The 12,243-nt window shown below is 39.7% G+C and overlaps 2 protein-coding genes across 4 annotated transcripts; one reads left to right on the forward strand and one right to left on the reverse strand.

Moving 5' to 3' along the window:
* Positions 1–115: 115 nt before the first annotated feature.
* Positions 116–4,610, reverse strand: HAUS2 (HAUS augmin like complex subunit 2). Its single transcript, XM_083837570.1, has 6 exons — positions 4,200–4,610; positions 3,846–3,938; positions 2,417–2,486; positions 1,450–1,582; positions 764–872; positions 116–654 (listed from the first exon to the last, which is right to left on the reverse strand). Exons 1-6 carry the CDS (start codon positions 4,521–4,523, stop codon positions 505–507), a joined length of 879 nt encoding a protein of 292 aa, XP_083693696.1. The 5' UTR covers positions 4,524–4,610; the 3' UTR covers positions 116–504.
* On the forward strand, positions 4,524–9,793 carry LRRC57 (leucine rich repeat containing 57). Of its 3 annotated transcripts, XM_083837573.1 has the most exons (7): positions 4,583–4,660; positions 5,264–5,428; positions 6,133–6,268; positions 6,360–6,485; positions 7,367–7,635; positions 8,114–8,299; positions 8,900–9,793. In XM_083837573.1, the coding sequence occupies exons 4-7, from the start codon at positions 6,407–6,409 to the stop codon at positions 8,939–8,941; spliced, it is 576 nt and encodes a 191-aa protein (XP_083693699.1). In that variant the 5' UTR covers positions 4,583–4,660; positions 5,264–5,428; positions 6,133–6,268; positions 6,360–6,406; the 3' UTR covers positions 8,942–9,793. The 3 variants fall into 3 exon arrangements, with proteins under 3 accessions (XP_083693697.1, XP_083693698.1, XP_083693699.1); XM_083837571.1 differs by lacking the exon at positions 6,360–6,485 and having other exon boundaries at positions 4,524–4,660; XM_083837572.1 differs by lacking the exon at positions 6,360–6,485 and having other exon boundaries at positions 4,537–4,660; positions 5,250–5,428.
* Positions 9,794–12,243: the final 2,450 nt, after the last annotated feature.

The following is a 12,243-nucleotide window of genomic DNA, read 5'->3' on the forward strand; positions in this document are numbered from 1 at the left end:
TAATTCCTTGTTTGAACTATTAGGTTCCTATCTATAGTGCTTCCATAGCACTTAGAACCACTCTTTGGTTTTTAAATGTGGGATTCCATAACAAAATGAAAACCAAGAAACTTGGTTCTTAAAATCTAGTGCTTTTATTGAAGTTTTATAGGTACATACAAAATACAGTGTATTATCAAAATACTTACAAAAATGAATAGACACATTATAGCAAACACATGAGAAATATCAAAACAAAATTGCACTGAAGATACAGGCTCCGAGGGAATCCTGCCCAACTATTTCAAAAAATAACTCCCTAACAGTCTTTTCAGTAGTCTGCCTTCCTATGAGCTACTGCTCAAAGTTGGAGAATGGATAATCATTGAACTAGAATGTCAGAACATAAATAGAACTACTTACAAAGTCCCTGTTGTATTAAGGCACAACTACGTTGTAGTTTTAACAGGCTTAAATTGCAGTTCTTCGAATAGCCATCCTATATAAGGAAAAAAAAATGATGTGCTAGGTTAAAGATAAGCCAAAGTCCAATTCGGCAGTATTGCAGACGCCATCAGAATACGTTTCTTTTTGCAGTTCCCTCCATTTCAATATTTGCTCTGTCAGCTCCTCCAAGTCTGTCACCAGCACCTCTGTTTTTGTCAAAGCAATGTCCTGAAGAAGAGAATTAGACTTCATCTCTATAACCTGTCAAGCTAGCAGGAAACAAAAACAATCTAAGCAACCCAACATCATTGAGAAGCTTTTTTTTTTTGCTACTCACCATGTTCTTCATGAGAGTTGGTATCTGAGGGATACTTTTCGCACTTTGCAAATGACTTTCAAGCTTCTCAACGAAAGACACAGCCTCAGTCAACAACTCTACTACGTACCTGTAGCCAAGAATGAGCTCAGAAGTTGTGCAAACAATGCAGGATCTAATACTTTCAAGCATTCCTTTCTTTCCCACTATGGGTTTCCTTAGTCCTCTTCTCCATTTTTATATGAGTTCCTAGTCACGTAATTAATTTCTGTGCAATTACAATTATTTTATGGCTCTCAACAACAAGTAAGGCAGGAGTTACTGAAGTGCATACTTCTGTAACTAGACTAGATTTTTAGACCATGAGGAGAAACGCTATTTTTTAAACATTTACTACGTATCTCTGGGAATCATCCACACACTTATTCTGAGCAAGTCATAGTGGAAAGAAGACACCAAAAGCTACAGTAGTGATTCCTACCTATGGAGAAGCGAAAGGAATCAAGAATTTAACACATCCATTTAAAAAGATACATAATCAATTGTGTAGTCTTCAGAAAGTAAGACCAATCAACTAAGCAAATATTCATTAAAAAATTACATTCACAGAGAAGTGAATGAAAGCATCTGATTTTTTCTAAAATATAATTAGCTCAAACTAATTTGGACTCACTCAAACAAAGAACCATTACTTTTTATATGCTTACTTGTGATATTCAGCCTTAACAGGAAGGTTCTCTTGACATATAGGCTTCAACAGCCTCTTCCTAAGTTTCTTCTTCTCTTTCAGTACTGCTTCCAAGTGTCTGTTCATATCTTGCAATATCTGGCATTTTTTGTCTATAAAATAAAATTGCAAAGTTGAAGCTATTGTCCTGCTAGAACAAGAACAAAGTTTCTTCTTTAGAAAGGAAGAAAAAAATCTGCTCTATCACTCAGGATAGTGTACACTCAAGATTGATATCATTAGTCAGAATGACTTGTGTTGGATACTATAGGACTTAACATCAACACGCACTTCAAAGAAAGTCATATATAGTTTTTAGAGATACAGCTTTGTTAATTGCCTTACATCATCTATAGTTCTAAGTAAACTGTCTTGAAGAGATCAAACCCACTTCTTAAAACTATGCCATAGGATTGAAATATTACAGTATACTTTACTAGCATAATGCAGTATTAGCAAACTAGAATCTTTAAGTATCCGTCAAGTCATAGGGGGAAAAGCAAGAAATACCAAGGAAATGAATCCATATGCTCCCCCAAAAATAAAATAAAACCAAGTAATTCTAGGGTCCACAGATGATGTAGAAACGCATCAGGTTACTGGATAAGCAGTAAAGTATCACACATGCCAAAGGAGGCAACACAGATGACTGATGATCTCAATACTCCTGACGTTCCATTGAACTTGGGGAGCTGAGGGCAGACACAGACAGACACACAGATTCTACTGCACGTCCTTCTGATTAAGTTCATATATTACGCAAACATTCTTTTGGGGAAGGTTAATAATATACTTGCCACCTCTAACAAGCTACGCAGTGGGAACAGCTGCAGTAACTTCTAGAAGTGTGATGTACTTAGATGAAAAAAATCTGCTGAGGCAGTCATTTAAAATTAAAACTCTTGTGTTTCCCCTCTCCCCCCCACCATGGTACATAGAAAACTTACCTAAGTAAAAAGGGTGAACAATGTCTGCTGTCTCCCTCTCCAACTGCAGGATCTCAGTTTCCAGTTTCTTCTACAACAAGAATAAAAATCAAAATTAAAATGAATTTTTAATATACTTATCCAAATACTGCTGGCCCTCTTGGGGCAGGGAAAAGGTGAGGGAAGGAGAGGTAAGAAGGGGGACAGTGCACTTGTGAGAGAGTAGCCACGTGCGTAAGAGCATACTACCAATTTCCCTCAAGGTGTGTGTTTTTTTTTGTTGGTTAATAGGAAGAGACAGTTAAAAAACCAAAACCACACATACAAAAAAAATATTTTGGTGATTTATTGGGAACTTGTGCTGCAAGAGACAGATTCTGCAATTCATTCTTAAAACACAGATGCTCACATGTCCTACAAAGCAGTTTCATAGCCTATATCCTGCTAAAGAACCTCTCAAAGCTTAAGTCTCCTCCTTTTGGCAAACACTGTTTTGTGATATTAATTGTTTTAAGCTGAGGGGGAACCTCTCTGGTTAACCTCTTAGCTTTAATTCTTTTCAATGATAAATGAGCATAAGAGCAGCATGCTTACTCCTGTGGCTGAAAGCTGTGATCATTTTGGCTAGACAGGAGAAGATTGAAGGAAAGTACAGAACAGAATGACATAGTTTTTCAGGACACAGAAGCGTTGCTTCGCCTTCCTTAAGAGGAGACAAAAATTAACCTCTTTCACTGACAGCATATCAAACATTTGTCCAAAAAATAATTTTATAAGTATAACCTTCCAACAAAGGCAGGGAAATATCCACCTCACTAGGAGCTGTAAACTATTCTTTCCTTCTGCTACAGGGTGATGCCTACTTACTCATTCTCCAAAAAATTAGACCAGTGAATTTGTTACACTTTCGCAGTAACGCTTTGTAGCTGCTGGAGCTTACACCATGTTGTTTAATAAATACATCTCACATATTAGTGAGCAAATGCTAAGAAAACATCAACATAAAATGCAAATCAACCATCCATTTCAGACAGTAGGAAATGACTGAGGTAACCAACAAAATGGTCCAGATGCCTAAAAAGAAAAACATTTTTTGAAATATAAGTGGACTATAAACTCTTATTTGTTCTTTAGTTTCTTTGAAAAGCTTCAGGTAACACTTCTGTCAAAGATGCAAACTACTACATCCTTCCGATTACACTGAAAACTTATTTAATCTTGTTATTCTTTGCTTTATGGCAACTCAGTCCACTGGGAAAAAACTGCCAACTGTTTAACAGCTAAACCGTTAAAAACAAAACAGAAGAACAAGCCCGCCCCCCACACCAAAAAAAAAAAAAAAGCAAAACACAAACATGAAACAACGGCATATTTCAGTTTGCTGCCACATTGGGTGAAATGTATTAAGTATGAAGCGTTAAGAGTACGTTGACAGAAGTAAAGGCTGTACCTCATTGATTTCTGCCCGAATGTTCGCAATTTTTTCCCTCTCAGCGAATTTTGCAAAGCATGTGGTATTTTGACATACTGAATCCAATGTCTCCTGTGAAAGGAAGGCAACGAGGTCAGTCAGCAGCAAGAAGGCATCAGGTAAACTCTCAAGACTGGCACAGCAGCGCGGTTCAGCACTTCCTGCGTATCTGTTACTCCAAGCCACACAACCAGACCCATAAAAGATAAAATACAAGCTTGTAAACCCGAACAGCTGCTTTTAAGCTCTTCACGGACAAAACCGCCGCAGCAGAACGCCCCCCTTTATGCGGACAGAGGCGAAGGATTTGCTCCCGACAGCCGGGCCCCGCACCTGCCTCACGAAGCCCTCGGCCAAGCACTGTGCCAGCACGACCGCCGCCGCCGTGGGCCCCTCGGACTCCCAGGGGCTGGGGCCGGCCGCGGCGGCTCTCCGCGCCCTGGCGGCCCCCGCTGCCCCCCGCTCCCGCAGCCTCAGCGCGCTGCGCGCCCGCCCGGCCGCTCCGCGGGGCCTGGCGCCGGCGGCTCCTCCGCGGGGCCCGGGGCTGGCGGCCGCCGTTGCCGCGGAAACCAAGCCGCGACGTTCCGCCATGGCGGCCGCGCCGGAAGGGCGGCCGGATGCAGGAGCAGGAGGCTTAGAGCTGCGGGCAGTCGCCATGCCGGGCGTGACGGCCCTGCTGACAGCGTTCCGGTTCCGGGGAGGCGGGGAGGAAGGGCGGCCGGTGCCGGGTTTCTGAGGGACCGGGGGAGGCACGGCGGGGGCGGCTCCCTCCCTCTCTGCCTCCGCTGGGGTCGGTAGGTGCCGGTGCGGGGGCTCCCCGAGCCGCTCAGCGGCGGCGGGGCTTGGGGAGCTGGGGTCGGGGCGAGCGTCGCCGGGGAGCCCCGGGGAGCAGGCGGGGTGAGGTCGGGGGAGCGGGGGCTGCTGGCTCTGCCCCTGCTGATCCTCCGGCCTGAAGCTCCTTAAGCTCTGCTGGCGTGACAGGAGAGGGATGGCAGTAACTGCACGGAGAAGGAAGAGAAAGGAGTCGGGTCTCTGAGTGTTTCCGGGAAACTGAACGAAACTGTAGGATTAAAAGCAGCTCTGTCCTGGTAGATGCCACTGAAATCACGGAGAGTCTCCATAAACAACAGCCTTATATAACTGGGCCCCAAAAGAGCAGAAACGTGGGAACTATAAAGTTTTCCCCATAGTTTTAACCATATTTATTGCATTATTTCAATATGCAGACTGCAATAAAGAATGCGTCTTAAGCTGGGTAAATATTCTAAGATCCAAAATTTTAGAGAGATGAAAATGCAGCAGCAAAATGGTTCAGTGTATTGAGAAGCTTTTAGTGTTAAGACAGTACTCGTAAAATGACTTTTTACATTTGCTTTATAACAGAATTTCTATTGCAGTCCTCCAGCACAGAACAACAGAAAAACTGGCTGAAACTATCGCTCAGACAGGCTCTGTACGCTTGACAAAGAAGTGTGAGGATGGGAAATAGCGCATTAAAAGCCCACCTGGAAACAGCACAGAAAACTGGTGTGTTTCAGCTAACAGGAAAGGGACTTACAGAGGTAATACAACTGTAATAGAATCCTGGCTGTTTGTTTGTATGATTGGCACTTCTGGAGGCGAATTCCCCCCTCGTTGTCATAATGCACTGCATACACGTGGTTCTCATAAATAGTGATAAATCGTATTTTAAGATTTTTTTCTTTCTTTTTGGCAGAGAAGAATTTTGCTTGCATTGTCTCCTGATTGAGGCTTTGTCTCTCAGGACACTTGCATGCTTCTGATCGTATGCTTTAGAATGAATGCATGTTGAAGAAGTATTAGTTACAATGTTGTTGTGCTTTAAAAAAAGAAAGACTAGAAACTTGGTAGAAAATGTAAATTTTATAACCGTATTATTTTCTAGAAAGATACTCCACAATTTGTCATACTTAGATATTTGCACTGTATTTAACTGTAGTCATTAACAGTCTGTACTTCCTTCTCCTTTTTTAATTTAAATTCTTTGTATTAAAAGTACCCTTCCTAGATGTTAGACTGTCTCCTTTATATCTTTTTTCCTTCCCTGAGAAGAAAAAATATTTAAAAAAAAATACAGAGGAGAAATCTGTCGACTTAGTTGCACACTACAATGACTGGACATTGTGATACATATTACAGCATGTAATCTAGATATGTATTTCAGTTAAAATTTTAGACCTACATAACTTGAACATTTGAAGTTGTATCAAGTATTTAGATGATGTATCTTTTTTATTTCCCCTAGTTTCCTGAAGATCTGCAGAAGCTAACGAGCAACTTGAGGACAATAGATTTGTCAAACAACAAAATAGAGCTCTTGCCACCACTCATTGGAAAGTTTTCCTTTTTGAAGAGCCTTGTTCTAAACAACAACAAACTGAGTATGCCTGCTAATTATTATCTCCACAGATTTTTAAAGTAATATCTGACTTCTGTGATCAAAAACTAAATGTAATGATTTAACTCTCACAGGATGTAAATGGGAAGTTTAGTCACCTAAACTGAAATCTTTGGAATTCATGTACAGGAAAAAAAAAAAACATAAATTCTTCAAAACTAGTTGCCAGCTTAGTTGTATTATCGGTTTAACAATGACATGTAAGTACTTAAAACCATATGGTTTGTGTGCTGTGACTTGTCTGATCTGAAAGTTTAAGTGTCAGATGGTTTAGTATTTGCATAGAGAACAGGTTATTAAGATGGTTCGTAGAAAATGTTGGCCATTGAATGGTTGTTGCTGCTCCTCATGGACAAACATCAATGGAAGTTCAAAAATATTCAGGCAACTTTATGCTATGAGAGATGCTGTCTTTTGGATGAGAAATACATTTCTTACCTCTTTATGGAAAAATTAGGATGAGATGAAGAAGCTAACTGTTTTTATGTGGTCATTGTGTATTAATTGCCTTTTTGAAAAACAAATGTCATTTACAAATCTCTTTGTTTCCATAGTGCAGCTTAGGAGTGCTACAGGTGTGTGTAGACAGAATGAGGGATGGATGAACCCTAGGAGAGCTTACCTAGTGAGACTTATCTGATATGGTATGGATTGTTTGAGAACTTTTGAGTGAGTTGAGTAATACCTTTAAAGGGTTGCAGCAGACCTGAGGCTGTGAACTGTGTGGTATATCAAATGTCATAGAATACATTGGCAAAGTGGTTAGTAAAGGGTGTAGCTGATGGTGTAAAATCCTCTCAGAGTAGTGTTTTCAGCTAGTGGTTTGAAGGTCTACCTTGTTTGCAGATTATTTTTGAGATATTTATGCAAGACGTTTAGAAATCGTGTTGTCAATGGGCTTCTGTTTCTGTGTAGGGGATGTGTGCCTTCTGTGTAGGGATCTGTGCCTTCACTGGAAAATGTGGAGGAATCCTGTGGGAAATAATTGTTTTCCACGCAGAAGCTTATTTGACATAAATGGGTATGAAATTTTACTGTTCTTTGTTTAGGTCATTCCCTTTGTTCTGTGATTTATTTCTAGCTGCTCTGCCTGAGGAGCTGTGTAAACTGAAAAAACTGGAAACACTGCATTTGAATGGCAATCACTTGAGGCAGCTACCAGCTGCGTTTGGACAACTTTCAGCTCTCAAAACCCTGAGTCTTTCTGGAAACCAGCTTCGGACTGTGCCAACGCAACTCTGTGGTCTTCGTCACTTGGATGTGGTAGATCTTTCCAAAAACCAGATCCAAAATGTACCTGACACTGTGGGAGAATTGCAGGCTATTGAACTCAATTTGAATCAGAACCAGGTCCGGTAACTGAGATAGCATGTGGATTTGGGACAGAGCTGTTTATATAATGTTCTGTGGTCATACTAAGTCTAAGCTGACATGATCAAAACTGTATAGCTGAAAGACATACCACTTTCACACTGTAGAAATGAGAGATCATAACTAGAATTTATGGTCTGAAACATCCAACTGCCTGATTTGACTAACTAATAAATACTGACTTTAATCATACAGAAAGTATTTGAACAGTTATTGAGTAGGAATCTGATAAACTGCCATGTAGATTGCCTGTCATCACAGAAAAATAGAAGGTTAGTTGGACGTTTTGACCGTTATTATTGCTTCTTACACACTGTTAAGTAGTTACTGTTAATATAATTTAGATTTACAGTAGGATAATTGTTCCATATTAGTCTGAAACACAGGTCACTTTAAGTAGTCATGGATAACTAACATTTTAATCCCATTTCACTTTTTCAAAATTTATTTCTACCAGATTTCCCAGATCTCAGTGCAGATCTCCCACTGTCCACGCCTCAAAGTCTTGCGTTTAGAGGAAAACTGCTTAGAACTCAGCATGCTTCCTCAAAGCATCCTCAGCGATTCCCAGATCTCACTGCTTGCAGTTGAAGGAAACCTCTTTGAAATCAAGAAACTCAGAGAACTGGAGGGTTATGACAAGGTTTGTATGATTTTTTTTTTTTTAAAGAAACTTCTGGTGAACTCCTTACCCAGTACCTCCTCACAATTCTAAGACAGCTGTTAGGTTGGTGAATGAAAGCATAAACATTCTATTGGTATTGTCACGTGTATTGAATTCTTAACAGCTGAAAAGAATTTCAAGAACTTGTCAAATATTACCTTTCTTATAGGATTCGTGATCTCTGTTCTTTCATCAGCATCTTTTGAAGGGTAGCTGATGATGAGAGGTATGCTGAAGCAAGTCTTCACTTTGATGAGATGGAAAAGCAGGATTAAAAAAAGAGGCTGAGGCTTCCTGTCATACTGCAGTCTTAAGGGTTTAACATCAGTTTATCCTTAACACTTCAGATTTGACTTCTGCACCATATGGACTATTCTAGAGTACGAATCAGTTACAGCGAATGGCAGAAAGCTGTTGTTTTTGGTTTGTTTTTTTGTTTATAACACTAACATTGGCATCTATGAAATAAAGAATGCTTTAGATTCAGAGTGCTTTTGAGTCTGAAGGAGAAATTTAGCTGCTTTCAATAGTAATGAACCTTGTATTAATTTCTGACTTAGATTTTTTTTTCCTTTGTAGTACATGGAACGGTTTACAGCTACAAAGAAGAAGTTTGCGTGATCATTGTTCTGATCCTGTGTATCCCTGATAAGAAGAGTTAGTGACTGAGGCACCCGCTTCACAGACCTGAAGCAAGGCTGGTGAAGGAGATGATCAGAGTACTCCCCTGTAGCAGTCGTACAGTCTGTTAAGGCCATATTGAATAAACTGGAACTAGAGAACACGGGTACTGAACGGGTAAACCTGTCTAGGGGCCAGTTTTGATTTTGAGCCACTATAGCTTTTAACACAATACATGTTCTCCTTTGCCAGGGCTCATTCTTTAATAGAGAAAGGGAAAGAGCATTTCAAATTTGCCAGTTCCCCTTCATCAGGAAGCTGTGTGTTAAGCTATAAGAGTCATTTCTCCTGGAAATATTTTTCCATGCTAGTACATGGAAGTTTTGCTATCAAAGGAGATCTGAAAAGTTGTATATTTTGCAGTAAGCACTCTTCTACAGAGAAGAACTTCCACAAATAACGTTTTAGTTCTTAACCTCTACAAGTTTTTCTAATGAAGCACACAGTTATGGCTAAATTTTTATCAGCTGCTTCCAGTGAACCAATCATGGTTTGAGCATCCTTCGTAGACTTTCTTCCCATAAGCAGGAATTGCACTACAGTCCTATTCTGCTTGAGCTGCATCAAATAAAGATGAGGTTCACCTTCAATGTATTCAGTAAAATGTATATTGCTGGAAAATATAAAATCCTTGCACTGACTGTTTGTAAAAGTCTTAGCTGTCACCCTACTGCTGCTGCTGCCTTATTATCAAAAGCATTTAGAAAGACCTAAAAATGTATGCAGTTATTTAACTTATACTGAAGATGAAAATGTACTTGTTTATTTTAGTAAATTGTTTTCAAAAATTAATTTCAAGCTTATTTGGTGTAGCTGCTGCTGTTGTCACTTTAACCAATAGTACAAAGGTATCATTAAAAAACATCACTGTAGATACACGGTTCCATCAGCTGTTGGTAACAGTTGTACTTCAACTGCTTTGAGACTGCAGAGAAGTCAAGTATGTAAACACTGTGGTAGTAATTCAGTTAAGATGTACTGCATCCTCAAAACAGCGAAGTAGGAAGAACTGTACTAAGTGCTTTTCTTGGCAAAATAAACGTGGATGCATCTATTCCTAATGAGACTGTCTTACAGTCTCACTGAATATATTAACTAACATTCTACACCTAACCTTTCCCTTTCCTACACGAGGCAAGAAAGGCACTTATACAGTCAACTCCTTAAAGGTGCAAGTATAATCATTAAGTGTACTCACTGTGGTTGTTAGCTGCAAACAGAAAGAAAACATTAAGAAAAACGAAGTGACCTCTGTGTCAATCTCTGTAACCATAATTATGATAAAGTGTTTATTTTATAAGATGCTCAGAAAAGTCTTACACAGTAATACTTATTATTAAAAAACATTTTACGGGACATCAGTTCAGTATTCAAAGGATGGCTGTAATCCATTCTTGAATAGCCTGTGGGTATGCAAAGATTGCAAGGGTAGGTTTGTAGAACTCCATAGTACGCAAGGACACAGATTTTATTTCTTACATTACTTTATTACAGATCAGTACAAATAACCACTAGTACAGCAAGTATGTATTTATGATTAAGTACTTTATGCACACCTATATGTTATTTAAAGTGTTACGATATGGTGTAGCATTTGCCAAACTGCTTCCAGGACTGGGGGTAGCTAATAATAGACAAAGTTTCATTTTCTGAGATGACCTGCATTGTGGAGTCCAGAATCAGCCAGATGTTCCCAGCAAGGGTCCAGTCTGTCCTAGAGATCTCAAGCAGAAAAATTCTCCCAGGAGAGCTCTCAGAGAAGCCCCAATTTGTATAGACAATAAGTTACTTTTGGATTGTTAAGAGACATCACCATCTGCTCCTGCTACCTTTTATTTTCCTACCTGGAACCACCATGTTTATTTCCTCCTCGAACCAACTTTTGCTTCCCCAAACTTTATAAAAAAAGGTTTCCTAGATGAATTTCTACTGTTTCCAGGGGGACAGTTGTTGCAGTTTGTTTTTATGTTTCTCAAGGACATCTGAGGATGTCTCAGGCTCTCAGCTACCCAGCTGCATTTCAAAGATGCTCTGGGTTCCCAGGCTGGCAAATACCTTATATCAGTGTTGTTGTCATTATAAACAGGTTGACAATCAACAGGTTGACAACAGCAGGGAGCCAGTTTTACTTAAGAAATTCCCATTCCAGGTGCTATTCTATAGAAAAAAAATAGTAGCTTCCAGTCAGAAGTAGCTGACAGCAGGATGATGTTTACTAGGCTACTTTGTTTTGCAAGACATAACTACGGGAATGTTTCAAGAACACTCCATGTATGTCAGCATAACTGCAGGGCCTTGTAGTCAGAAGGTAGAAATCTGTTCAGTTCCATACAAACATACTTCACAGGTTACAACATGTAAAAATCTGGCAGTGAATAGGTAAAAGCCCCAGACTTGTTTCAAGTTCAGCTCCTTCTACTTGATACCTAAAATCCCATTTGAAATACTAGCTTTCTTCCTACAGATTTGCAATGCTTGAGACATCCATAGAGCAAGGCCCCTTATGTGGCAGGTTTCCCATTGTATGAGAAAGGAGCAACTCACCCAGTCAGACGAGCATGAAAGAGTAGGCCATCCACTTTGCAATATTATGCTGAGGTCTTTTTGCTGGGATAATCTGTGGTCAGACATGCTACTTTTCTGAAGTTTAACATTTACTTAGCAGGATTCCTTTGACTAGTCAAAAGATATGTAAGAATAGATGGTGTAGTTAAGTATGGGAATATCAGCAACAGAACAGTTGGAAGAAAAAGATGCAGTTAGCATTGCTATAAAAAACAAAGCTTACTGTTTTTAGAAATATTGGAGTTAGATACTAAGTCAACATTTCTGTTGTTTACGTAACCATCAGTGCATATGGAAACCTTTCAGTTACACATTGTTAGGCTCCTTTGCTACCCCGGAGTTACAACAGCTACCAAAAGTTTTGTAAAGCAAAGGGGAGAAAACACCATGCCAAATATTGATTGCTGGTGAATTAGTCCTGGATTATCCAAATTTCTATCAGAAACAGAAGGGTGTTAGTTTCAGGGGAAAAAAAGCTGGCTGACACCCTCACATTTTAGGTCACAGCAATAAATACGTTCAAGTCATTTAACATAACATTCTGTACACTTAACCTATTAGTAATTGTGCATTACAGTGGGTGTGGGGAGAAGTGACAAACTGCTAATTTTCTTTTCATGCGTAACTATACTTGCATCTTAGCTTAGGAATTACTGAGGTAGAAAAAAGTAACCATT

Source organism: Anser anser (assembly GCF_964211835.1).
Source record: "Anser anser genome assembly, chromosome: 5".
Classification (NCBI taxonomy): domain Eukaryota; kingdom Metazoa; phylum Chordata; class Aves; order Anseriformes; family Anatidae; genus Anser; species Anser anser.